We start from the raw sequence: 26522 nt of genomic DNA on the forward strand, positions 1-26522 counted from the left end.
TTTCGATATAGCGATAGCTTCAAGTCTTTTGGATCATAGCGAGGAAGGCAGTGCCGGGCCATATGCCGGGCACCCGCTTAGCTGTGTAAGAAACAGCTAAGTTGTCTTCCAAGGCGGCTGCATGACTTTGCCTTCCAACCAGCAGGGGCCATGCTCCAGGTTCTGACCTCATTGGCGTCTGTGGTCCAGACTTCAGCATTTCTGACTGCTGTGAACTGGGACTCATCTTCACTTGTGTCTCTTTGATGAGGTGCCATGTGGCACAGCTTCTTACTGGCCAGTAAGACTTGCAGCTGCGTCTTCGGTGGGGGGGGGAGTGGGGGAGGCGGGGGGCGGGGGGGGGGTACGGGGGGGGGGGGAGGTATCTTATGTTCAGCTCTTATGCCCCGTTTTTAACTGTTTCAATTTCAAATGGAGTGTCCAGAGTAGTTGGGGTAGTCATCCTTCATGAGAAGCATCCTTGGAGAGCATTTTCTCCAACCTGTGGCTTGTCTTGTCATTCTCCTGCCTCAGCTTTATCTTTATAGTCTTTCCAATGTCCCCAGATCGGCCGGGTCTCGCTGTGGGTCTGGCTGTTGGCTGCTGACCCAGCGGATGGCAGCTGCTGCTCACTGACCTGAGCTGGTCTCATCTCCAGGGCAGCTGTCATTGCTGGGTCCTGTGCAGTTGCTGTTCTCCTGAAAGGTATTTTGTCCCCAGTCCCAGCCCTGTGACTGTCGGGAGGGCCCAGTCATGAATGTCCTAACACTAGGTGTGGTTTAACTTCGTACAGATGCTCTCTGAGCCACGTGCCGACCAATGGCTGCACACAGATGGAGGGGGACCAGGGAGCGCTTGGTGACCTATTTCTCTCATCTTTCTAGTGGATTTTCTACAGGTCAACAAGAGGGATTTTTTTTTTTTTTGACAAGATGAAGTCAAACATACAAAGAAGCTCTATCATTGGGGTGAAAATTTATTTTGCGGATGTGATACAAATCATATAAATGCTTTGAAGTGAGAATATAAAAATGTATGTAGGCCATTATATTAATTTCTCTATTGTAAAAGTGACAAAATTTGTTCATTTCCAAAGCCATACAAGAAGCTCTGCTGCTGGCTGGTGGGTCCTGACGAAGGCCTTCTGGGGCCAGGTGACATTCTGCCAGGGCCAGGTGACATTCTGCCGGGGCCAGGTGACATTCTGCCGGGGCCTGGTTTATAGAGGAGGCGAGGAACACAGACACACGGCTTGTGTCCCGGGAGCTTTCAGGACCTAGACTTCTATGTCAAGGAATTTGTAGATTGAGACAAATGCCCGTGTGGTTTTAATGAATAATGTTTCTGGCCTAGACAGTACTTAGAATAGAGACATTAGAAAAAGGGACCAAGTATTTCAATTTAAAGGATTAAAAGGACAAACTCTTATCTAGGAATGAGACACAGCTTATAAGGTGGTGGAAGATTAATGAGCCCAGTAGCAACAGGCTTGATCTCCAGGTCCCGAGGCTCCAGAGACTTTAGGGAAAACTTTTGCAGAATGGTGGTGAAGAACAGAAACAGCTCCATACGAGCCAGACTCTCGCCGACACAGGACCGCTTCCCTGGAAGGGGAAAACGCCACATTAGCTCCTTTTATGTTCACATGAGACCTAAAAATGCCACTGAAAATGCCAATCAGAATGCTCTGGAGGACAGTAAACTAGCACTTATCAAAGCGCTCTAGGGGCTGGAGAGATGGCTCAGTGGTTAAGATCACTCGCTGCTCTTGTAGAGGACCCAGGTTCCCAGCACCCACGTGGTGGCTCACAAACAGCTCTAACTTCAGTGACAGGGGATCCAGTGCTCTCTTCTGACCTCCTCAGGCCTTACATGGATACACATACACATAAAAATTTTTTAAAAAATAAAAATTTTGAAAAACACTAAAGAAATAGTCATCTTCAACGCTGTAACACTTACAAGGGGTTATCTGTAGGAGCTCGCAAGGCTTTGAGGCCAGCACTTAGGTCATTATTTATGACACGATGAGACTGAATGACACCTAGCCCTGGCTCTATAAAGGGTTAAGCAAATCCTTGTGCATCTGTTATACAATGCAGCCGGAAAGCATTTTCACGGAAGATTAGCATCATTTATCACAGTGTACCATGTGAAATCAGATTATTACAGATTGTACAGACTAAACCAAGTTTAGTATAAAAGCCTGCACATTACATAAACCCTGATACTGTCCGCAGTGCCTGTAGTGAGAGAGCAAGAGATTGTCTCTGCAACGGGAAATTGCAAGTGGTTTTTACTTCCTTCTCTTATTGTGGTTTCTTTTTTATTTTTTGGTTTTTCAAGACAGGGTTTCTTTTGTGTAGCTTTGCGCCTGTCCTGGAACTCACTCTGTAGCCCAGGCTGGCCTCAAACTCACAGAGATCGGCCTGCCTCTGCCTCCGGAGTGCTGGGATTAAAGGTATGCACCACCACTGCCCAGCTTCTTATTGTGGTTTCTTGAATTTTTATGCTGAACACTTATTATCATTGTAATTAGAAACAATGCATATTAAACTTGCTGACTGATTGATTGATTTTTGCAGGCCTAGAAACCAAACCTCGGGCCTTACATACCGTAGACAACTAACTGGTTTACCACTACAATCCCAAGCTCCTCAAACTGTTTTGTTTTTAATGCTAATCAAACAGATGCACAGATTAACAATGAGAAAGAAGACCTGCTGGCAATGCCAAGTCGTTTTTAGGCCCTAACAGGAAATATAAATAGAGGCCAGACTTTGAAGAAATAAGATGGAGGGACTGAGGCCCTGTGATGGACTCTGGCTCTGAGAATCAGAAGATTAGTAATAGTTAACAGTTAAAAATGAAGACATCTGCATCTGTGTTTTAAAAAAGTTAATATTACGCCGGGCGGTGGTGGCGCACGCCTTTAATCCCAGCACTCGGGAGGCAGAGCCAGGCGGATCTCTGTGAGTTCGAGGCCAGCCTTGTCTACCAAGTGAGTTCCAGGAGAGGCGCAAAGCTACACAAGAGAAACCCTGTCTCGAAAAACCAAAAAAAAAAAATAAATAAATAAATAAAAATAAAAATAAAAAAGTTAATATTACAAGAGGAAATCAATAGATAAAATCTGCAACAGTGAGTTACTTTATCACCTGGCAATAGGTGACATCTGAATTTGAGTAATGCTTGTTTTCTTTAAAAACCTGCCTTCCCAGCCCACAGAATAGTTCCTGGAAGACTTACCTCATGTGACTGGCGGATAGACTTAAATGTCCCTCTAGACTTGGAACACTGTGACAGTTTGATCAGTGGACTTTGCATCAGTGGATCACTTACTTATGGCATAATTTAGTGAAGCTAAAAATTGCCTGAGACGTGTGTATTTACCAAGGGAGAAGGGAACAAAGTAGTCTGTTTTCTTGAAGCAGCCATTTTTATCCAGAAAGTGTCCCGGGTCAAATGTCTTTGGGTTGGGAAACTCCTTGTGATCCAACAAGATGGAGGACAGTAACGGGAACACAGCAGTGCCCTGGGGTAAAGGAGGGAGATCACGGTGATGCTTGGCCAACACTCCTATTAACTGCACATCTAGTGGGGGACACTCACGCGCTTCCCTGAAGACTGGCTGGGGTTGCAGCTACTACACTCTCATCTATTGACAGGATAGCTCTTTGGGGAAGAGTGATAGTGTTCAGTAAGAGTTGCTGAAATCCGAGGCTTGTAGCTCACGTTGTCCACACACGTGCTTTAGTGGGGCTTCTGCCTCACGCCAACAGAATCACTTTTTTATGTTTACTTTCTTTTTCTTTCTGGATTCAGATGCGAGGGAAAGGAAAGGAGGTCCTGAGCCTCGGGTCTATGTAGACTCCGTTTTCCTCACTTGTGAAATGCGGTCATGGGAACAGCCTTCCCTCCTCGTCAGGTAAGATTTTTGTGAAGCTTAGATTTAGATTCCAGCTGCTTCTCTCTCTCTCTTTTTTTTTTCCTCTCAAAATAGGGTTTCTCTGTGTAGCTCTGGCTATCCTGAAACTCACTCTGTAGCCCAGGCTGGCCCTGACCTCAGATATCGGCCTGCCTCTGCCTTCTGAGTGCTGGGATTAAGGGTGTGTGCCACCACAGTCTGGCAGGTTCCAGCTTCTTAAACTGTGGGTCATGATCCCATAGAAAGTCATAAATGTACGTACGGGTCCTGGTTAGTCTTTAGTGAGCTTGACACAGCTAGAGTCAACTGAGAAAATATTCTCATCAGCTTGGCCCGTGAGAAAGCCTAGGGGGCGTTTTCCTGATGAATGATTGATGTGAAAATGCCCAGCCCACTGTGGTGGTGCCACCCCTGGGCAGGTGGTCCTGGGTGCAGGAGAAAGCAAAAACTGGGCAAGCCAGGACGAGCAGGCCAGTCGGCAGTGTCCCTTCATGGCTTCAGCTCCTGCCTTGAGTTCCTGCCTTAGCTTCCCTCAAGGGACTGTAAACGGAATACAAATAAGCCATTTCCTCTCCAAACTGCTTTTGGCCACAGTGTTTTATCACAGCAATATACAGCAAACAGCGAGGGTGGGCACTGTATATGATTTGGCAACAGCGAAGGGCTTCTGAAGACACAAGGACCAAAAGCATAGTCAAAATTACACGTGTAGAGAATCTGAGGCATGCTGGGCAGCTGTGGCGCTCGCCTTTAGTCCCAGCACTGGAGGGGCAGAGCTAGGCGGCTCTCTGTGAGTTCAAGGCCAGCCTGGTCTACAGAGTGAGTTCCAGGACAGGCACCAAAACTACACAGAGAAACCCTGTCAAAAAAAAAAAAAAAAAAGAATCTGAGACATTGCAGGAAGTGCTTATGTGTGCTGCATCCTGCAGCATCGCTGTAGCCGAATTCTGAACACAGCACGTGCCTGCACTGAGCACGCTGCCATACCACACCACACCACACCACACCACAGAGCATGGCCCCAAACACCTCGACTGAGAGGCAAGACTACTGTATGCTATGAACTGCAGTGTTCTTCCTATACACCCAAGGTTTTCGTTCTTACAGAAACAATGGTTTAATTATGGAAAACAAAGACTTTTCAGGTTTTTCCTTCTGTCCTCCTTCGGCCTGCAAGTATAAACTTAATGTATCTTTAAGTTGTACTGTGTTAGAAAGGATGTTTGGTTTTAAAAATTGCTATTTAAGCCACTGACTTGAGTGCCATTAAAAAATTAAAACTAAGCTGGGCGGCGGCAGCGGCAGCGGTGGCGGTGGCAACGGGGGTGGCACACGCCTTTAATCCTAGCACTCGGGAGGCAGAGTCAGGCGGATCTCTGTGAGTTCGAGGCCAGCCTGGGCTACAGAGTGAGTTCCAGGACAGGCTCCAAAACTACACAGAGAAACCCTGTCTCAAAAAAACAAAAAAACAAAAAAACAAAAACAAAAAAAAAAAAAAAAGAAAGAAAGAAATTTAAACTAGGGCTGTTACACAGAGAAAACTTGTCTTGAAAAACAAAACAACAACAACAAAAGAAATTTAAAGCAGCTTTGGTTTGGGTTTAGGGCAGGATTTTTCAATAACTTCAAATGGCACTAAATATCCTGCTGCCTTTTTTTTTGTGCTGTCCATTTATGCAAAGTGGCATTCTCAGCATTGACAATTATAAAATCAAAATACTGGTTAGCTCTGAAAGTCACCAGACATGCTCTCCTTCCCACAGTATCAGATATTCAACCCATATTTCAGTCTTTATCTAAAAATAAACAAGCACATCCAAAGATGGATTGTACACTAATAAGAATTAGTGTACAAATTTGGCTGTCTTTCACACATTGTAAAATTACATGCATAGCAAAAATGTCTTCAAGCAATTTTCTTTATGATTAATCACCAGGAAATGTTTAATATGGGTACCTATTTTGTAAACCTATACACAAAGGTCAGAGTCTCCCTGGTAGAAAGGGGTGTGAGTGGGGAATGTTCAAGAAGCTCCAGCTTAGATGACAAGATGCTGATGGTGACGACTCTTTATCCTGGGAGCCTCACACCTGCAGACACTGGGCTGAGATGTGTATAAGTCTCCTTCGTGACAACTGTCCTCACAGTGGGTGCTTTCTGGCTCACTCCTATAAACAAGGAAGCTGAGTGAGGTTCAGAGAGGAGAAATGCTTGCTGGAGGCTGTACCAGCACAGCTGGATCGTGCTCTACCTCATCATGGAGTATCTGACTTAACCGAACGCTTGCTCTTCTACGGTTACCTGGTGCTCCCTTGAACATTTGTGCAAGAATTGGAAACGATACTGCAATACCTCCGTATGCATGTGTGTGGGTTCCAGGACTGAACTCAGGTCATCACTTGGCAGCCACCCCAGCGGCCTCTCCCTCCTTTCCTGGACTGACTGTAACTGGCTCCTATATTGATGTAGTCACTGTCACAGGTTATGATTGTCCTCAGGAAGACGCCTTATGAGGTGAAAAAAGTCATACACGCTCCCTACTCTTTCCACACAGCTCTTGTGGTGTTCTGTAGCTTGCATGAAAAGTAGCAATTAAATGGAAAATTTCTAATGCTCAAATATAAAATGCATTCTTCTCGGTTAATTCATTGAGCCGGAGTCTCAAACTCACTATGTAGCCGAGACTGACCTTGAACTCCGATCCTCCTGCTTCCATTTGCCAAATACTGAGATTTCAAGTGTATGCCTTGGCATCTGGCTTTTAAATATATATAAAAAAGAAATTCTTATTTCGAGGAAAATCTACACAGAAGGTAGGTTCTCAGCAGTGGGCATGCTCGCCAGGCGCTCTAAAGTCTGCAGCTGCCGTCACACAGCCTTCCATGGTGGTTACCCTGGTTACCACTACCATCAAGAATCCCATCCCTTACAAGGGCAGAGCTCTGCCAGGTGAGGCCAGCCTGGTCCACAAGAGAGTTCCAGGCCAGCCAAGGCTACACAGTGAAACCCTGTCTCAAAAAAAGTTTTCTTAAACATCCTGTCAGTATACTATGATAAGTTAAAACATGAATCTTTATAATTTTTATTTTCAATCTATTCCATTCTGTAGGTATATTTTTATATATTCATTAACCATTCATAATTACCACACACAAAAATAAATAAAATGTGTGATAAATTAAAAGAACTATGGCTTTGTGTTTTATCATTTTGTAGCATTTATCTTGTTTGTTTTGTCTGTTTTTTTGAGACAGGGTTTCTCTGTGTAGCCCTGGCTATTCTGGAACTCGCTCTGTAGACCAGGCTGGGCTCAAACTCAGAGATCTGCCTGCCTCTGCCTCCCAGTGCTGGGATTAAAGGTGTGCGCTGCCGCTACCACTGCCCAACTCCTATCATTTATTTTTTTAATTACATATCAAAATTGGAATCTGTTAGTTTGGTTCCAAAAAATACAAATGGTTATTTTCATATATGTAATATGTATACATTTTGCATATGTAATGTAAACTTGTAATTTTATTTGGGAATAATTTGTTTTCCTAGTCTAATACAGAATAAGTCTTTTATTCAAAAATTGTATAACTCAGCATTCTAAACTTAACAAAAAAAGTCTTTCATGGGAGGCAGGGGAAAGGAATGGAAGAGCAGGGAGGAACTACATCCAGATGTAAAATAAATAAATAAATTTAATAAAAAAAAGAAAGAGGGAGAGAGAGAGAGAGAGAGAGAGAGAGAGAGAGAGAGAAAGAAAGAAAGAAAGAAAGAAAGAAAGAAAGAAAGAAAGAAAGAAAGAAAGAGAGAGAAAACCAAAAACCTTTCCTGCCAGACATGGTGGTGAGTTCTACAGACTGAGTTCTAGGACAGCCAAGGCTGTTACACAGAGAAACCCTGCCTCAGGGGAAAAAAAAACAAAAAACCTTTCATTACTGAAAATCTCTCCCCCACCCCAAGCTGAGGAAGCATTCTACCACTGAGTTAAATCCCCAACCCCCCCCCCCAAGAATATCTTTAAATCTTTTTTTTTTTTTTTTTTTTTTTTTTGAGACAGGGTTTCTCTGCGTAGTTTTGTGCCTTTCCTGGATCTCGCTCTGTAGACCAGTCTGGCCTCGAACTCACAGAGATCCACCTGCCTCTGCCTCTCGAGTGCTGGGATTAAAGGCATGCGCCACCACCGCCTGGCTGAATCTTTAAAATTCTGCAAACTTCCTGCTTATCCTTGAGTACTTTTTTCTTGCAATTTTTGTTATTAATGTAAGCTTTTTCTTAGCTGGTTTGGTGGCGTACACCTCTGATCTCAGCACAGCAGCAACTGAGTTAGACTGACTGAAATATGGAGGCTGGAGAACTTGTTCTTTTTAAAAGGAAGGAAAGGCCCAGTGATCCTCCTGCAGTGCTGGGTTACATGTGCATGTCATGGCCGGCTTTTTACATGGGTGCCGGGATCTGAACTCAGGTCCTTGTGCTCATCCAGCTCTCGTCCACCGAGCCCCTTGGTTTTTCTTGCGATGTGTATCTTGGTTTTAGATTTACCACAGTGTTTCTGCTCCTAGGCCCATGTTAGCTATACAGTGTTTGTAGACTCGCACTTTAGCAGGCTTTGGGACTCATCTTTTTAAGACTGGACCCTGGTTTGGGTTTGGCAGTGTTTTGGTCACTTTTGGTAGATTTTCTCCACGTTATGTGCTACTGATCCATTATATATAGATGCGGCAGCTTGCTGCATCCCTAGCAAGCACACACTGTCAGCCACAGCGATGGCCCAAATGTCTGAGCAACTGGGCATCAAGATCCAAGACAACGATGCGGCTTAGCGATAACACTGATGCACCTTCCCATTGGCACCCTTTCTCAAACCCACTCCCAAAAATCTGGTGAGCTTCTTACTCATGGATGCCACTGCTCATCTATACATGGGACAGGAAGGCAGGAAGGGGTCTGGGAAGCTTAGATCAGCCTCCCATGTTCTAAGTAGTCAGAGACAAGGCCGAAGAGGTGAGAGAGTCCCTGTGTTCTTCTGGTGACTCTCCCAGGCACAGAACTGGCAGCAACCCCCCAGCAGCCCTCCCTTCCCAGTCAGTCATCTTTTCCAAACACATCTAACCTTGGGGATGACATAGTGTCTGAATTTCGTGTCCTTGACCACAGCATGGGGCAGACTAGAAGGAAGGAGAGTGATGTATCTTTGAATCTCATGCAACACAGCATCGGTGTAGGGCATCTTCACTTTGTCCTTCATGCTCGGGGCGTGGTGGTGCCCAATCACCCAGTCAATTTCTTCATGAACTTTAGCTGCAGAGACATTGAAAGGGCTACTCAGGCCTATTTTCTAGGAGATCTGGAAATACTTGCACGGAGGGATTGAAAGTGGCCTAGAGAAGGCTTTGTGGGAGTCAAAAGTGTGTTGCTAGGCATTCCCATTTTGCAGCAAATCCCAAGGCTGGAAACAAAGGCTGGGGCAGTAATGAGCACAGATGTATTGTGGTTAGGAAAAGACCCAGGCATTCCCAACTGATCACGTGATTCCCAGCAAATCAGCCATAGAGAGAAAATGTTTGCTCCTTTTTGAGCTGGGAGCACTTTATCAGCTTCTCTCGCTTTCCTGTTATCGCCTGTGGAAATGGGAACTGCATTTTGAGCAGTAAATACTGACTACCCATAGTTAGTATCTGAGAACAGGCATGAGATTATCCCGCTTCCCTACAAACTATAAAATCATGTTTGTGACCCACCTGATGATCTCTAAGCAGTTAGTTGTTGCTGTAGAAGGGAGATTTCCCTTCAGTGGTGCGGCTACTGATAGGCTGCCCATTCTCCTGTAGTAACCCTCAGCCATCTCCTATAAGCAGCCCTAACTAAACTCATCGGTACACACACACACACACACACACACACACACACACACACACACACAGCCAAAACCAAACTCAAAACATGAAAACAGGGGAACTAGGGTCTACCTGGGAAAAGGAAGGGGATCAGCAGCAGGAGGAGTGGGAAGTGGGAGAAATGAATAGGATCTAAGTACACTGTATACATGCAGGGAAAAGTTATAATGAAACCCATCATTATAAGTACTTAGTATATACTAATAAAAAGAAACATAAAAATTACATTGGAGCCGGGCGGTGGTGGCGCACGCCTTTAATCCCAGCACTCGGGAGGCAGAGCCAGGCGGATCTCTGTGAGTTCAAGGCCAGCCTGGGCTACCAAGTGAGTTCCAGGAAAGGCGCAAAGCTACACAGAGAAACCCTGTCTCGGAAAAAAAAAAAAAATTACATTGGAGCTTAGAACCCCCCTTGGGGAGTTTGATGCACTTTAAAGGTGGGAAAATAGAAGCCTGCAAGATGAAGGAACTCATATGAGGTCAACACACCAGGTGTTAGCAGGTCCAGTGTGGTTTTACCACGGAGCCCATTACATCTTTTGCTCATTATGGCTTGGTTTTTTGTTTGTTTTTTGTTTTGGTCTCTTTTTCTAACATATGAGGTTAGAGATTCATAAGTCCTATTTTTGAACTTAAACGAAAGTCTTTTAGTTCCTAAATTTCTCTCTTTCTTATCGGCACCATGGGACATAATTCTGTTCCTCAAAACCAACGTCCTTCCCCGAAAGCGTCACAGCCCCACCCTCCTTCCTACACCGTGGACTCATCCAGGCACCTTGCACCTCTGGGTACTTCACAAGGAGCAGAATCCCGAATCGGAGGGTAATACTGGTTGTCTCGGTGCCTGCTGTAAACAAGTTGGACCCACAGATTGCCAGGTTCTCCAGATCAAATTCAGATTTCAGGTTGTGCTTCTCCTGTGGGTGATAGAGTTATGGGCTCCGTGAGTTCAAGAAAAGGCAATGGTTTCTTAAAATCCCCATGCGTAAGATTCCTTTTGTATGCTGTACTATTGTGAATCGAGCAATCAGTCATGAAGTTAAACCTTCTGGGCTGGAATCTCAGGTTAGCCAAGACACAGATGCATGTCCCTGGTGCGTTAACCATCTCTTCCCTGAGTTTCACAAAGCTTTAACAGAGACTGGAGCATTAAAGGCGGAAGTTCTCGGAACAATGCCTCATACACAAACACTTGGCCGGTGATAAGTTCTTGTGCTGTATTTAAGGAAAGAGACTAGTTGATAAGCTCTGTTGGAGGCCAGTGTAGGAAGGTCTCTGGGGCATGACTAGCCAGCTTCCCTTTTTCTACCCAGTGCTATGGCTCTTCTGTGACTTGTTTGCCATGTAGACCAGGCTGGCCTTAAACTCACAGAGATTTACCTGCCTTTGCCTCCTAAGTGCTGGAATTAAAGGTGTGCGCCACCACACCTTGATAGTTTTTTGGTTTTTTTTTTCCCCAGAGAAACACATGGTCCCCTAACATTCACCAGAATGAACAGGCTGTTGAAATGGACCTCTTTGGTAACTGGAATAAGTGTAAACACCTCAACTAACACAGGGAACTCTGTGCTCAGTGGAAGGGACATCGGTATTCTTCTCTCAGACATCCTTTCTAGGGAACCTGGCTATACAAGTCGTGTGTGTGTGTGTGTGTGTGTGTGTGTGTGTGTGTGTGTGTGTGTGTGCTTAAAATACAGTTGAGTGGGGTTCTCCTCTCGTCTATACAGCTGGGGGACTCTTACGTGGTCAGTGCTAATTTTCAGAACTCACAAACTGGTTTTCAGATTTGGAGCTCTAGATGTGATTTTAGAATGGTACTGTTTTCTCCAGTCACACTGTGTTTCGTGCTCAGGCATTCCAAGGCCCAATGCTATGCAATGGCTGATACTAAGCTGATGTTATGATGTATGCATAACATCGCTTACAGTTCATTTATAGAGTATTTGCTTCAAACCCTTGATCCAGCAAGCCATAAAGCCCCAGAATTATAACAATTACCTTCATATGTGACTCTGCTTTCCTGCATCTTCATGGGGGGCTAAAACACATAAAGGAAAGAGGCCCCCCTCCCCAGGCCCCGCACCTCCTCAATCTTGCTGAGGAAACAGTCAATGTAGTCCCGGGGGTTAGCGGGATCCAGGGACTCACGGTGCTCTTCCACTTTCTCCAGAATGAAGTTCTTAACATCACCAAGTCTTCTTAAAAATTCCTTATGCTTTCCGGGGATATGCTTCATAAGTGTTGGCCACAGATTGTACATCTAGAAACGAAAGTGAGCAAAGATAAAAACTCAAAACTTCATCTGTGGGGAGTGGTGTAGTGAACGTGTGTGTGTGTGTGTGTGTGTGTGTGTGCACATGCAGAGAGGAGTGACCCCTCCATCCACGGCTTGTGCTCTGCTCAAGCTCCGCTCAGCCCGAGTCAGTGAGGAGAAATGCACCGAGGGGGTTTCAGTGGGAATGCCTGGGAGCAGAAGCCCTTCCTCCATCCCTTCTTCCTCCTCCTTCCTCTCTTTAGTTTACAGTGCTCGGCCTCACAAACATCAGACAAGTGCTCTACAACTGAGCCACACTCCCAAACTATGAATTTTTCTGAACAGACCGGTTGGAGCAGGCAGAGGGCAAACTTCCATAGATGCTGGGCTAAACACAGCATAAACAGAGGGCAGGGCCCTGTGCTCACAGGTCAGGGGAACCCAGGGCCTTGGACTCTAATAGCTTCGAGTTAACCAATAAGGACAGTGACAAACAAGGGTAGAAGCTGGGTCTTACCTGGCACCACACAGAGTTCACTTGGTGAAAATTTTTATTTAAAAGGTCCATGAGGGTGAGGAGTGTCTTATTCTTGTAATGGAAACGCTCATTGAAAAGGATGGAGCAGATCACGTTGCAGGGAGCACAGGCCAGGATGAAGGTGGGATCAAAGGGCTGAGCTGGTGGGGGAAAGAATTTCAACACTGAGATTTGTTGTTTGTGGTGTTCAAGATTGAACTCAGGCCCTTGCTCTTGCCAGGCAAGCCCTCTCCCACCGAGTTATAGTCCTAGCGCCTCAACAATGAGCATTCTATTCATCCTGTATTAGGATGTCAAGAACTGGCCTCTCTTTCAGATTTATATATATGATTTATTCCTCTAAGCTTCCTTTATTAGGATGTAAGGATCGTATTCATATTAATTACACATGTGTATGTTAGCATATACAGTATGTATATTGTTAGTATATTCCATTATCCTCATTATAGCATTAGAAACTATATGCTCTTTATAGTGTAATACTATAATAATAACACATTTTGTTACTATATGTATAATAATAGCAATGAGTAATATAATGGGACAATATATTGGGTATTATGCAAATGGTTTTACCATGTCATTAAATCTTTCTATTGATTTTGACTTGTAGCCTGATTTTTTTCAAATAATGAAAATGCATCTTAGAAAACTTTAGTAATTTGTCCAAATGTACATCTAGTAAAGTGCTATGGTTAGCAACTGAGTCCAGCTGAAAGCATCATACAGCCCTAACTAGCAACTTGGGGATGATGTTCCTATTCTGGCTGATGTCTTCACAGACAGGGTAGACCTTGGGCCAAGGGACTCCTAAAGGAGAAGCAAGGACTAGGGACAGGCTACAGGGTTCACCTCCCATTTGTCGTAATTCCTCCACAAGGCACTGGGCTTCCTCCTGCACCCTCTCTTCCAGGCTTCTCTTCCCCATCCCAAAGTTCTTCATGGTCATGAGGGAGAAGCGCCGCAATACCTTCCACCTCTCTCCACTACTGAAAAGTAGTCCTGGGAAAGAAACAGAATGTACATCGAGGGAACATGTCCTGTACCACAGAGGCCAACTTCCCTACAGCTCTTCTCCTGTCTACCCTGACTGCTGGTGCTCCCTATCTGGATTCAGAGCTGGCAGTTCGAGCCACGTGGAGTACAGTGCAACTGAAATGTCTGTCATAGAAATGCAAATCTAAGCAATGGTCAAGAGGAGGCAGAAATGAACAAAGAGGGCTGTTGGTGGATGAAGAGCAGTCCTAACTGTGGAAAGGACTTTTGTCTGGCTCTGTTAAAGGCAATCAAAACCATCATGTGATCTCGCGGAGTTCTGTTTTAATACTTAATGTGTCTCTAACTTGTGTATGTTCTGTGTGTGCTTTTCTATATTAGAGAATAAATACATCTGAACTAGATCAACATAGGAATTACGCTTCTGTCCTCAGAATTTACGATCTGCAAATGTTAGCCTTATTGAAGTAAGATGAAACTAGGCTGAGAGGTGGCTCAGTGGTTAAGAGTGCCTGCTGCTGGTGTCTCCATGATGGGTAAGGTGACCTGCTGACATCCCACGCAACCCAAGTCAGAAGCTCATTTTTTAATAAAAGGGGGACCTGCAGGGCTCTGACCCCCATTTTGGGTAACTGTTGCCTTGCTTGCAGACCTTGACCTTGATATCCTCCCAATGCTAATTCCCTGCCAGGTTCCACCTGCCTGAATGCTTAAGGGAAGTTCCTTGTCTGTGTATCCTGAATAACGGGCATTAACAGCTTAGATGCAAGATTGTAAAACATCAGTAGCGAACTTCTGCCCTCCGGGGTCCTCCCATTGTGCTGTAAGCCTGTATTTAACTTCCTACCCGCTTCAAGAAATGACATTCGAGCCGGGCGGTGGTGGCGCACGCCTTTAATCCCAGCACTCGGGAGGCAGAGGCAGGCGGATCTCTGTGAGTTCGAGGCCAGCCTGGGCTACCAAGTGAGATCCAGGAAAGGCGCAAAGCTACACAAGAGAAACCCTGTCTCGGAAAACCAAAAAAAAAAAAAAAAAAAAAAAAAGAAATGACATTCGACATTTAAAATTTATATATATTTGAGTGAATACTGCGAATGTAATCTATGAATACCACAGATGTGATTAATACTATGAGTGTAAGTAATGAATATCATGAGTATAATTTAAAAAATTAAAAAAATTAAACAAAAAGAGTGCCTGCTGCTCTTTCAGAGGATCTGGGGTTCAGTTACCAGCACCTGCATTGGGTGGCTCTCAATCCCCTGTAACTCTAGTTCCCAGATTTAGTGCCCTCTTTTTGGCTTCTGCAGGCATGCTGGTGATGCACAAACACTCATGCAGGCATACATACACATAAAAAACAAATACATCTTTTGGAAAACTAAGAAGGAACAAGGAGCTGGAATGCAGCACGGTCCATGGCAGTAACTTTTCAATTCCTTCCTCTCATAAGCCAGGGGTGTATCCTGATTTCCCACTTTAGTTAGGGCTGGCCAATCTAAACCTCAGGGGCATCCTCATGTCCTCTCTGCCCTTTGCTACACCTGACCTTGTTAAGCCCTGCTGATTCCAGCTCCAAAATGCCTTCCTTATCTTCCCCTTCTTGCCAGATCATACTACACTATTACACTTTAGGTTTAATATTTTTAGAAAATTTAAAAGTTCCTATCAATTATTAGTCTGTTCAAGGTTACTATAAAGAGACAATACCTGAGGAGTAGCTGGGGGTGTAGGTCAGTGTCTTAGGCACTTTCCTATTGTTGTGCCAAGATACCATGACCAATTCAAGTTCCAGAAGAGACAGTTCATCAGGGGCTTACAGTTTCAGAGGGTGAGTCCATGATCGTCATGGCAGAGAGCATGGCAGCGGGCACGGCATGGAGCAGGAGGGAAAGCTCACAGCTTGAGATAACAGCCATGAAACAAAGAGGGAGCCAACTAGGAATAGCTTCTGAAACCTCAAAGCCTACCCCCAGTGACACACCTCCTCCAATAAGGCCACACCTCACAATCCTTCCCAAACAGTTCTGCCAAATGGGGACCAAGTATTCAAACATATGAGCCTATTGAGGCCATTCTCGTTCAAACCATCACACTCAGTTTCTAGACTGTTGACCTAGAAGGCACGAAGCCCTGGCTTTCATAAAACTGGACACAGTGGCACTTGCCTACAATCCCAGCACTCAGAAGGAAGAAGTGAGGAGAGTGGGAGCATAAAGTCATTCTTTATTACAAACCAGGGCTGGACACTGAGGAGAGACAAGAATGAGGTGTTCAGAGGGAGAACACAGTCCTAAAGAGAGGCTGTTTGATGGGAAAACGGGGCTTATTTAGCTCATGTTTCTAGAGTTTCAGGGGCATGGTGCCAACATCAGCTCAGCTCTGAGATGGCCTTGAGAAGGACAAATCCCATTGGAAGGAATGATAGAGGGTCTTAGTTAGGTTTTTATTGCTGTGAAGAGACACCATGACCATGGTAACTCTTACAAAGGAAAACATTTCATTGAGGTGCTTGGCTAACAGTTTTAGAGGTTTAGTCCATTATCATCATGGTAGGACATGGCGGCATACAGGCAGACATGGTGCTGGAGAAGTAACCGAGGGTCCTATATCTTACAGGCAAAAGGAAATGGTCTTCTGAGACACTGGGTAGTATCTTGAGCATGTTTGAGACCTCAAAACCTGCCTCTACAGTTACACACTTCTTCCAACAAGACCACACCTACCCCAACAAGGCCACACCTCCTAATAGTGCCACTCCCTTTGGGGGTCATTTTCTTTCAAACCATCACAAAGGAACAAATCACCTCTTCAAACAGGAGGCCAAAGACAGACTGGGTCCCATCATCCTTTTCTGGGGGCACATTCTCAACTGCCATAGGGATCTCCTTCCAGGCTCTCTTAAAAGTCCCACACGGCTAATGTGGGAGCCAAGTAGAAACTCATGAACCCTTGAGAACAAACCGTATCTGCACCATAGCAACCTCCAGAGTAGTTTCTTCCCTCATTTCTCTAAATCTATGGAGTTTCTAAATTATTCAAAATCAAACTTTGAGTAATACTAACATGCAAGTCTTTTTTTTTTTTTTTTTTTTTTTTTTTTTTTTTTTTTTTTTTGTTGGTTTTTCGAGACAGGGTTTCTCTGTGTAGCTTTGCGCCTTTCCTGGAGCTCACTTGGTAGCCCAGGCTGGCCTCGAACTCACAGAGATCCGCCTGGCTCTGCCTCCCGAGTGCTGGGATTAAAGGCGTGCGCCACCATCGCCCGGCTCTAACATGCAAGTCTTAAGCGTCCTACCATTTGGTCTCTGGACTCACTAAGTGTGCCTCTGTTGTTTGGCACCCATTTTCCCATCTTGCTTATACTGCTGTTCCTGGCCTCTTTGTGTATTCGATTCTCTAGCTGGTTTGAATGTATTGCCACCGAGGGAACCCAGTCTCCTTACTGTGAGAGCTTCTCTAGCACTGCTTATCTTCTGAGTACACAGAGGGCAGAGGGTTGGATTCTCCTGCGCTGGGATTATATGACAGGAAATACGGAAGAGGCAGAGGGCCAGTGCACTTTCTAGGGACTGGTTGTAATAATGAGCTATGTGAGGACACTTGGGTTCAGGGTACTGTCTAATAAAATTTAAGGTCAAGGGTATAGCAATGCTCAGATCAGAAATCTTCTATTACCCTATCTTCAGATTGAATGTAATCTATGATAAACCCATGCTTTGATTGAGCAGCTGGTGACTATCACCCTAAAGAGGCTGGAAATTCTCATACTGCATGTTTATATAAAAAAAAAACACCATGTTTATACACAAGTGGTAAACAGATATACATTCAGGCAAAGCATACACACACATAAGATTTAAACTTATAAAATTTAAGGTGGTTTTTTTTTTTAATTACCAGAATATGCTGGTTGTGGTGGTGCACACCAGTAGGATTTGCTGAAGGAGGAGGAGGTAGGAGGATCACGAAATCAAGGCTAGCCTGAGCTACACATAAAAATAATTACCAGAATATCACCCATCGTTGTGAAATCCCTAAACCTCTAAGAAGACAGCCATTTATTTTAAACTGTGAACTTATTTTTATTATTACTGTGTTTATGTGTGTATGATGGGTGTGCGTGAATGCAGGCACATGTGTGCTATATATGCATATTGTGAAAGGATAACTTCTGGAGTCTGTTCCCTCCTTCTACCACAGGTTCCACGATCAAACATAGCTTGTTAGACTTGGGTGGCCCTTTTCCCCCATGAGCTATCTCGCTGGCCCTTAACTTTACAGTTCAGTGAATAAACAATGACACCTAATTCCAGGGATCAAATGAATAAACTAAGGGTTTGAATGGTTGCCACTAGCAATGGTATAAATGTTTAAGGGTCAAAGAGGCAGGCAAAATACTGAGTAGATAAATGCCAGGAAATATTTCAACAACTTGATTAGCTGCACACACATTGCAGCAATCTGCAGCAGTATTATAATTGTTCAAAGGCATCAGAAAGCCAGTTAGCATTTTAGCAAATATTCCATTTAGCAAAATATTATTCACTGACTTGTTGACTCCCTCAAAACACTTTGGTAAGCTAACCCCCAGTATCGTGAACATAACAGACTTAGACAGGGTCTTTTTTTGTTTTTGTTTTTGTTTTTTTGGTTTTTCAAGACAGGGTTTCTCTGTGTAGCTTTGGAGCCTGTCCTGGATCTTGCTCTATAGACTAGGCTGGCCTCGAACTCACAGAGATCTGCCTGGCTCTGCTTCCCAGGTGCTGGGATTAAAGGCATGTGCCACCACTGCCCAGCTAGACAGGGTCTTAACAGAGGTAATCAAGTTGAAATGAGGTCATTGGATAGTCCTTAACCCAATGTGATGAACCTTATAAAACGGGGGCATTTGCATGTGCACACATGCACACACACATGGTTTCATATGAACATGAACGCAGAGGTTAAGGTAATGTAACAGATTCTCTTGCACAGCTCACAAAAGGAACCAACTTGCCGGCACCCTGATTTCATACTCCTAATCTCTACTATGGGACAAGGCTCTTTTGCTATGGCAGCAGTAGGGAACTGAGACAGAAGGAAAAGGAAAACATTAACACTTTGTCCATTTCCCCTCCCCACACAAGGTGGGGAAGGAAGCATTCATTGCTTCCTTCTCACTGCATGCAGGTAAGGCACAGTAAGGGAAGTATAAACTCATTTTCTCAAAGTTGCAAAAACTGCAAATTTTAGGCCAGTAACTTTCCCCCATCTCAGCCCAATCAAGCCCAGCAGCTTCCACATCCAATCAGAAATTAACAGAGAAACCAAGAAGGCTCTGAGCTGAAACTGATCTGAAAGTTTTTTCCCTGAGGACTGACTTTCATGGTACTAGAAAGAACCATGCAAGCTTCCAAAGGAGGTAACCAATCAACAGTCCTACCCATCTACGGTGCCTACGAACCACAACAATGGCCAGCACGGCCACCTGCTGTGGAATAATGCTTTTGTACACTGGTTTAATAAAACGCCGATTGGCCAGTAGCCAGGCAGGAAGTGTAGGTGGGGTGAGCAGACTAAAGGAATGCTGGGAAGAGGAAGAGCAGAGTCAGGAGTCACCAGCCAGACACAGAGGAAGCAAGATGTGAAGGCAGAACTGAGAAAAGGTACCAAGTCACATGGCTAAACATAGATAAGAATTATGGGTTAATTTAAGTGTAAGAGCTAGTCAGTAATAAGCCTGAGCTAATGGCTGAGCAGTTATAAATAATATTAAGCCTCTGTGTGATTATTTTATAAGCAGCTGTGGTACCGTGGGGTGGGCGGGACACAGAAAATCTTCCAGCTACAGTAACTCTATGGATGCAGTAGTGGCACACAAACCTTGGCAGTAACCAAGAACTCTCTAATTGGGTGGAGACTATTCAACAGGAGGGAAGCATCACTGGTACTAGAAAACTCGCCAACTACTCAGGACTAGAGAAATCACGGGTGCTGGAGGAGACTCTACAACTAGCATTTCACTAAGTCAGCATAATCCCTAACAACAATCTAAACATTTGTTCTTACATCCACGATGTAAGTCCTCACCTCTTATCAAGGAAACTTCTTTGCATCAGACAAAGACCGTTATAGAAACCACAACCAATTAAAATACAGAGTTGCAGAGCTCAGTCCTACCTGATATATACCTACAACACAATTCTGTACCTAAAGCTGAGGGATCATTTTGGAAGACAGGATAGAACAAGGAGTTTTCTGTGAGACTGTATGTCCTAGGGATGTCAGAAGCTACACCCACAAAGTTTCACCAACATGGCTGGTAAACATGACCTGTACAAGGACAGCTCGAACAGACATGCTAACATGAAGGGGAAAGACCATGAGGCCTCAACCCTACATAAAGAACTATAGGCCGCTAAGGAAGGCTGAGAATGGGAGAAGTGGTCATCCCCAGGGAAGACCACACCAAAGGGTCCTCCAGTATCAAATGGTCAGCTCGGAAAACACACACACACACGAGTAACATTATTCAGATTGAGCATGTTGTATTTATGTATTTAGGCGTACGGGCACGCGCACACACACAAATGTATGTAACAACAATGAATGTAAAAGAGGTCATGAATTTGAAAGAGAGCAAAGAGAATTATATGGAAGACTTTGGAGGGAGGAAAGGGAAGGAAGAAATGATGTAATTATATTATAGTCTCAAAAAATTAAAAATACTAACAGAGAAGGACACAACAGCCAATGCAATCAACTTGTTTTGACAAAGGGAGACGTGGCTGCTGCAGCAGCTGTACCTTGATCTTGAGAGTGGCCCAAACCACCCCCCTTGTACAAGAGCACAGTGTATTATATACAGTTAGGGTTCATAACATACTTCCAAAAGAATCCTTTCTGTTTATCTGGGATTCAAAGTTTGTCATCTTAAATGGCTTGTAAGAAACTCTTGGTTTTTTCTTTCTTTCTTTCTTTCTTTCTTTCTTTCTTTCTTTCTTTCTTTCTTTCTTTCTTTCTTTCTTTCTTTCTTTCTTTCTCTCTTTCTCTCTTTCTTTCTCTCTCTCTTTCTCTCTCTTTCTCTCTCTCTTTCTCTCTCTCTTTCTCTCTCTTTCTTTCCTTCCTTCCTTCCTTCCTTCCTTCCTTCCTTCCTCCCTTTCTTTCTTTCTTTCTTTCTTTCTTTCTTTCTTTCTTTCTTTCTTTCTTTCTTTCTTTCTTTCTTTCTTTCTTTCTTTCTTTCTTTTTTGTTTTTGTTTTTTGAGAAAGGGTTTCTCTGTGTAGCTTTGTGCCTGTCCTGGAACTCACTCTGAAGACCAGGCTGGCCTCGAACTCACAGAGATCCACCTGCCTCTGCCTCCCAAGTGCTGGAATTAAAGGCGTGCGCCACCACCGCCCGGCTTTGGTTTTCTTTTATTGTGGAACATTTGACACATATAAAGGAATGTATAACACACGTTTAAGTCTTGAATACAATAGTAACATGAGTTCTCTGTGCATCTGTATCTAACTGAGAATGTGACTGGGATGATCATGTCTACTCATAGGCTCCTCCCCCATCCTCCTCTCTTCTTCAGTTTCCAGTAGCTGCCGTATCTGGTCACTATGTGCTGTTGTGGCCACTGTGCCCCCTGTGCCCCATGGGAAGCTGCACTCCACTGCCTCTCCAATACTAGAACTGTGCATAACAACTCCTCTTAGAAAAGCCCCTTATGTGGTTTCAGCTCAATCCTGTGGACAGAATTAAGTTACAGGTGACTTCCTCTGACTTGACGCTCATCTCCAAGGAGCTAGAGACTGTTGTATAATGAGATGATGTTAAGCTCTTCATCAGTTTTTCTTCTTTTTCTCTTTTGAGCTTCTAAACCCCATGAGTGTCCTTTGTATAAGAAGCCTTGTTTTTATTCACTGCAGATTTTCTAGATTATGCCCAAGTTTATTATAATAAACTGATTCATAACGAGCCCTGAATAATTCAAAATGAGGGCTAGCTATGCCAGGAGACAAGGTTGAAAATGTTGAGTCACTTGATATCCTCAACTTCCAACCTCAAGGTAACTTAGGGGCTCTGGAGCTGAGAGTTAAAAGCTATGTGACAAAACATTGTGAACTGGAGAGATGGATCAGTTGGTGATGAGCTTATCCCACAAGCATGACAACTGAGAATCTGAGCTTCGATCTCCAGTACACGAAAAGCTGGGTGTAGCCGTGCACAGCTATAATTCCAGCACGGGAATGGGAGGGGGCCAAGACAGGAGGATTCCTGGGGCTTGTTGGCCAGTCAGCCTCGCCATTGGCAAGCTCCTGGTTCAGTGAAAGATGCTGCCTCAAAAAATAAAGTGAAAAGCAAGGACAACACATGACCTCTGGCCTGAAAATGTGTGTGTGTGTGTGTGCGCGCGCGCACGCACGCGCACACACACACACACACACACACACACACACACACACACACCCCTCCATCAGTCATGCTCATGTTATCTCAGGCTGCACTCTGGACACCAAGGCTAAGGTGAGCATCCCAGATGTGCTTCATCCTTTAAAACCTCTGCATTTGGGATCCTCCAAGATCTGTCCTACACATCTGCTCAACATGTAATGAAATTGTGACCTGGAACCTCCAAGTGTCTGTCTGTCATTTGTAATGTGGTCAGTCTTGTTGGGAACTATACCTGTCACCTATGGAATCTTTAATAACTCTGGGCATTGGAGTCCCAATGCAGCGTTGCAAGCTTGTGGTTAGCTGCTACGTGAAAACAGACATGGAATAAGTTAGTAGTCAGATCTCCTTCCCCTAAATATTCGGGTATCAAGGGCAGTTAGCCTGCAGTTTGGTTTGAAACATACCATGTCCTTTCTGGCTATCTTCAACAATGGGAAAAGGTCCTCTCCCGAGAAATTCATCACCTTGGTCGAGAAGAGCTTCTTTTACCACATTGTATCCATGTAGGACCACAGTAGGCCAGGATCCAAAGTACAGGGTGTAAATAGGTCCGTACTCTTTGGCCAGCTGGAAGAAGAGAGAAGCCCTTGGGTAAATAATTGTGAAATCTGTCTACTGGACGCTCGTGAGAGTTTTGCACAGAGCTTGGCCTTTGCTCCATCAGTCTCACTTGAGAAATTTAACCTGAAGTATGTGGTCCTTTCAGTCCTTCATTTGACATGCAACCTTACTAGGTAAAAAAAAATCTATTGAGTCTGTATACTACATCCTTAGTTTAATATAAATGATATCCCCTTCTAGATCTTTCCCCACATTTTTTATTAAGTTCTCCTTTGGCATCCAATACTATACTCCTTATCACTGTCCTAGAATTATGCACCATTTGGACTTAGAAATGTCATTTACTTGGTTGTTTCTTTTTTAAACTTTTCACCATGTATATTTGTTGTACATAATACTGGTATATAAGGGCATTCCCATTCATGGATAGAATGCATGTTGACTGTATCCTGCTCCAAATATGAATGTTTCTCCCCTCTCACTTCCACTAGATTTTAAATTCTGTAATTGCTCCTTGATGTGTGTCCTTCATCCTTCGCTCATCTCCCAGCTTCCACTCAGACAGTGGGAAATTCTGTCACCCTAAGCCGCCCTTTTCTATCCCCAAAGACTGCCAGCCCTTCTTCTCCCGACCCCTCTGAGTCACGGGCTCTTCTCTGTACCTTCCAGAGACCTTCCACTGCCACCACAGCCGCTGCTCACTCGCCAGACCTGTGCCCACGTGCATAGATTTCCGTTTCTACAAATGACTCTTGATGCCAGGGACGGGCCCTTTCCCAGCTTGTGCACTGGATTCTAACCCCCTCAAGCTACAGTGCAAAGCGCAGTTCTTCAGAGCATAGTTCCGGAAAGCTGTCAAATCTGCTCTTTACTTTCTCTCCCCCAGTCTTTCCTGTAACCTCAACATAAGCCCTTACCAAGATCACTGTGCTGAAAACTTATTTTCCAAGGCTCATTTAAAAGTTCTACTTTGGCCGGGCGGTGGTGGCGCACGCCTTTAATCCCAGCACTCGGGAGGCAGAGCCAGGCGGATCTCTGTGAGTTCGAGGCCAGCCTGGGCTACCAAGTGAGTCCCAGGAAAGGCGCAAAGCTACACAGAGAAACCCTGTCTCAAAAAAACCAAAAAAATAAAAAAAAAAATAAATAAATAAAAGTTCTACTTTGCTAAGTCTCATGTTATTTTACCAGCAATTGGTGTCTGACATGATTAAAATACTTCATCTAATGTATCCTTCCTTTGGGCTCCAGGACACCCACTCTTTGGGTGCTTCTCTTACCTCACTGGTTTTTCCTGCTTAGTCCCCCTGAGATTTCTAAGTATCTATGTGACTCCTTTATTGGGGTCTCTTGAGATTATGCCTCAGTCTACCCACTCCAGTATGATTTCATACTATTTCATGGCTTTAAGTACATTCTGATTCCTAAATTTTAAAAATGTAAATTTGGGCTCAGCCCCTGAATTTCAGTTTCATGTGTTAAATTACCTGTTCACATACTCACTCCAATAATTAGTAGGTCTTTGAAATAACATGTCTGACTGAGCTTTTTGTACACTCTACACCCCAATATCAAATAAATGAAAAACACCTGCTTCCAGCCTCTCCCATCTTATTCGGTAGCAACCTGCTGAGTGGAAACTTGGCAAGCATTTTCGTTCTTTATCTTGTACCTCTTCTCAAACCTGTCAGCAGGTCCTGGTGACTCTGTCTTCCAGGTACAGTAGAATTAGGCACTTTCCTCACCTCCCTGTTCTTACACTGGTCTGAGCCACAGCCTGCCTCTTTCTTAGCATCTTTACAATCTGCCCCTAACTACAAGTTTGCAGAGCCATGTGGTTAAAACATAAGTCATATTGTGTCACTTCATCTAAAAGTTTTGATGTCCTCTCTTGGAATAGAAGTAATGTTCTTATAGCAGCCCTGAAAGTATCATTAGATCCACTCTTCTGCATCTCTTTAGCACCACGGCCCACTTCTGCCCATTTTCTCCTCTTGTTTTAGCTGCACTCACCTCCTTGTTACCCCTTGACTCTACTAAGTACCGTTTGCTACAGAGTACTGGATCTTGTTCCTTTTGCATAGAATATACTTTTCTCCACTTTCCTTTATGATTTGATCTGTCAGCTTATTTGGCAATTTCTTACAAAACTAAGCATATGACCCTGAAACCGTGTGTCTCTTGGTATCTCAAAGAAACTGATAACTCAGACTACACAAAACCTGGATGTTTATAGCCATTTTATCTGTAGTTACCAAAAGTGAATGTACACAGAAACTGTAGTAATTCAGACAGAAATGATCTGTTAGCCATGAAAAGATGAGGAGGAATTCTTAGGTGCCTATTATTAAGCAGGAGAAACCAACCTGGAAAGGTTGCATGGTATATGACTCACCTATACGACATTTTAGAAAATGCAAAACCAGGGAGACAGTAGAACTGTGGTTGTCAAGGCAGCACAGGGGGTTTCTGGGACAGCGAGACTATTCTGACATTTGAAGGGCAGATGCGCACCGTGATACACTTGTCCCAAGTCCAGAGAATGCACGCAGGGAGAACTCAAACGTAAACTCAGGACTCTGGGTGATAATGATGCATCAATGCAGTCCCTCAATTATAAAAGGTTCCATTTAGTGTGGGATGTAAGCAGGTGATGCCATGCATGGGAAGAAGGGGAATTTTTTTGTATCTGGAGCTCAATTACTCTTTAAAACTCACTGTGCTCAAAAAGTAAAGTTGAGCTAATGGGATGGTTCAGCAAGTAGAGGCGCCTGCCGAGTTTGGTGGCCCGAGTTCAATCCCTGGGACCTACATGGTAGAAGAAGCGGAAGGAGAGAGCTAAAGCCTTCAAGCTGTGTCCTAGCTTCCACATGTGAGCCATGGCATGTGCTCACACATACACAAACTAAATGCCATAAAACACTGTTTTCAAAGTGAAGGTTATTACAATGTTGGCTTCTTTCCATCCCACGTTATCGTTTTCTCTAGTGAAGTGCAAAGACACAACTTGTTTTCATCCTGAGTCACTCGTATTAGAAGATGCTTGTCAAGGATGGGGATTTTTCTACTGTCATGCATTAATATTTCCAGATCTAAAAGACATCGTCTCATAAAGCATGGACTAATCTGTTCTTCTAATAAATATTAGTGCAAAGATTTTTTTTTTTGGTTTTTCAAGACAAGTGCAAAGATTTATAATCAGAAAAATCCTCATACAGTTTCTCCATTTTGAAGAATATATTTTTGCACAGTGACTTTGGGAAGATATTATTTCTCCAGCTGTAGCCAGGGCAGACGAGCTGTGTTAGGAAGAGAATGGGTCCTCTTTAGAAGGAGAATCACAAAGCTTCCCTCGGATAATCTTGTATAAGACAATAATACACACATTTACATTTGTCACGCTTGCCCTTGGTATTATATGTTAATGGGGTCAGTCTTTTATTTAATGTATGTTCTGATCCAGAATCTTATTCAGAAGCCAACCAGTATCTCCAGGTCAAAGCCTCTCACTACCTGCTCTAAAGTGATCCACCCCTAAACGGATGAGGATTATTTGCATTTCTGTACCCCCAAAAAGAACATCCCAAAGAGCCTATGTGGTGAGCAGAACTAAGGAAGGAAGCCACGAGAGCAGAGTCCAGAGGTGAGCATTTAACCCAGAAGCAAACAGCCAAGGATGAAAGCCCTTACCTTGGAAAGAGATGCAGGCATGTCCTTGAGGTTTAACTGCAGTATATTCCCAACAATGGGGAGTGGGGTCGGGCCCGGGGGCAGTCTTCCCTTTGTGTGTGTTTTTGGCCACACTGAAAACAAACTGAGGCAAATCAAAGAAACCACAAGAGCAAGGGTTGTGATTCCCAGCAGCTCCATTTCAGCCCTGGGATGTTCGCCACCTTCGCTTGTAAGGAAGCAAAGCTTATGCAGCGGGTGTTCCCTGCTGGGCAAAGGCTGCTCTGAGTTTT

General features: G+C 44.1%; 1 protein-coding gene across 3 annotated transcripts; it reads right to left on the minus strand.

The window, feature by feature from the left end:
- Positions 1-935: 935 nt before the first annotated feature.
- LOC102926815 (cytochrome P450 2C44) lies at positions 936-26522 on the minus strand. Of its 3 annotated transcripts, XM_076563142.1 has the most exons (10): positions 26251-26521; positions 22407-22569; positions 13437-13586; positions 12564-12724; positions 11876-12052; positions 10568-10709; positions 9010-9197; positions 3373-3514; positions 1358-1583; positions 936-1319 (listed from the first exon to the last, which is right to left on the minus strand). In XM_076563142.1, exons 1-9 carry the CDS (start codon positions 26428-26430, stop codon positions 1405-1407), a joined length of 1482 nt encoding a protein of 493 aa, XP_076419257.1. In that variant the 5' UTR covers positions 26431-26521; the 3' UTR covers positions 936-1319; positions 1358-1404. The 3 variants fall into 3 exon arrangements, with proteins under 3 accessions (XP_076419257.1, XP_042119916.1, XP_076419258.1); XM_042263982.2 differs by having other exon boundaries at positions 936-1583; XM_076563143.1 differs by lacking the exon at positions 3373-3514 and having other exon boundaries at positions 936-1583; positions 26251-26522.

The sequence above is a fragment of the Peromyscus maniculatus genome, chromosome 1, assembly GCF_049852395.1.
Source record: "Peromyscus maniculatus bairdii isolate BWxNUB_F1_BW_parent chromosome 1, HU_Pman_BW_mat_3.1, whole genome shotgun sequence".
NCBI lineage: Eukaryota > Metazoa > Chordata > Mammalia > Rodentia > Cricetidae > Peromyscus > Peromyscus maniculatus.

Coding starts and splice junctions, on each gene's coding strand:
- LOC102926815 (XM_076563142.1), bottom strand. CDS start 26,430: ATGGAGCTGCTGGGAATCACAACCCTTGCTCTTGTGGTTTCTTTGATT. Junction 10,710..11,875: donor TCCTCAGCAAGATTGAGGAG/GTGCGGGGCCTG, acceptor TATCACCCACAG/GAGAAGCACAACCTGAAATC. Junction 1,584..3,372: donor CTTTGTTCCCTTCTCCCTTG/GTAAATACACAC, acceptor TTCCCCTTCCAG/GGAAGCGGTCCTGTGTCGGC.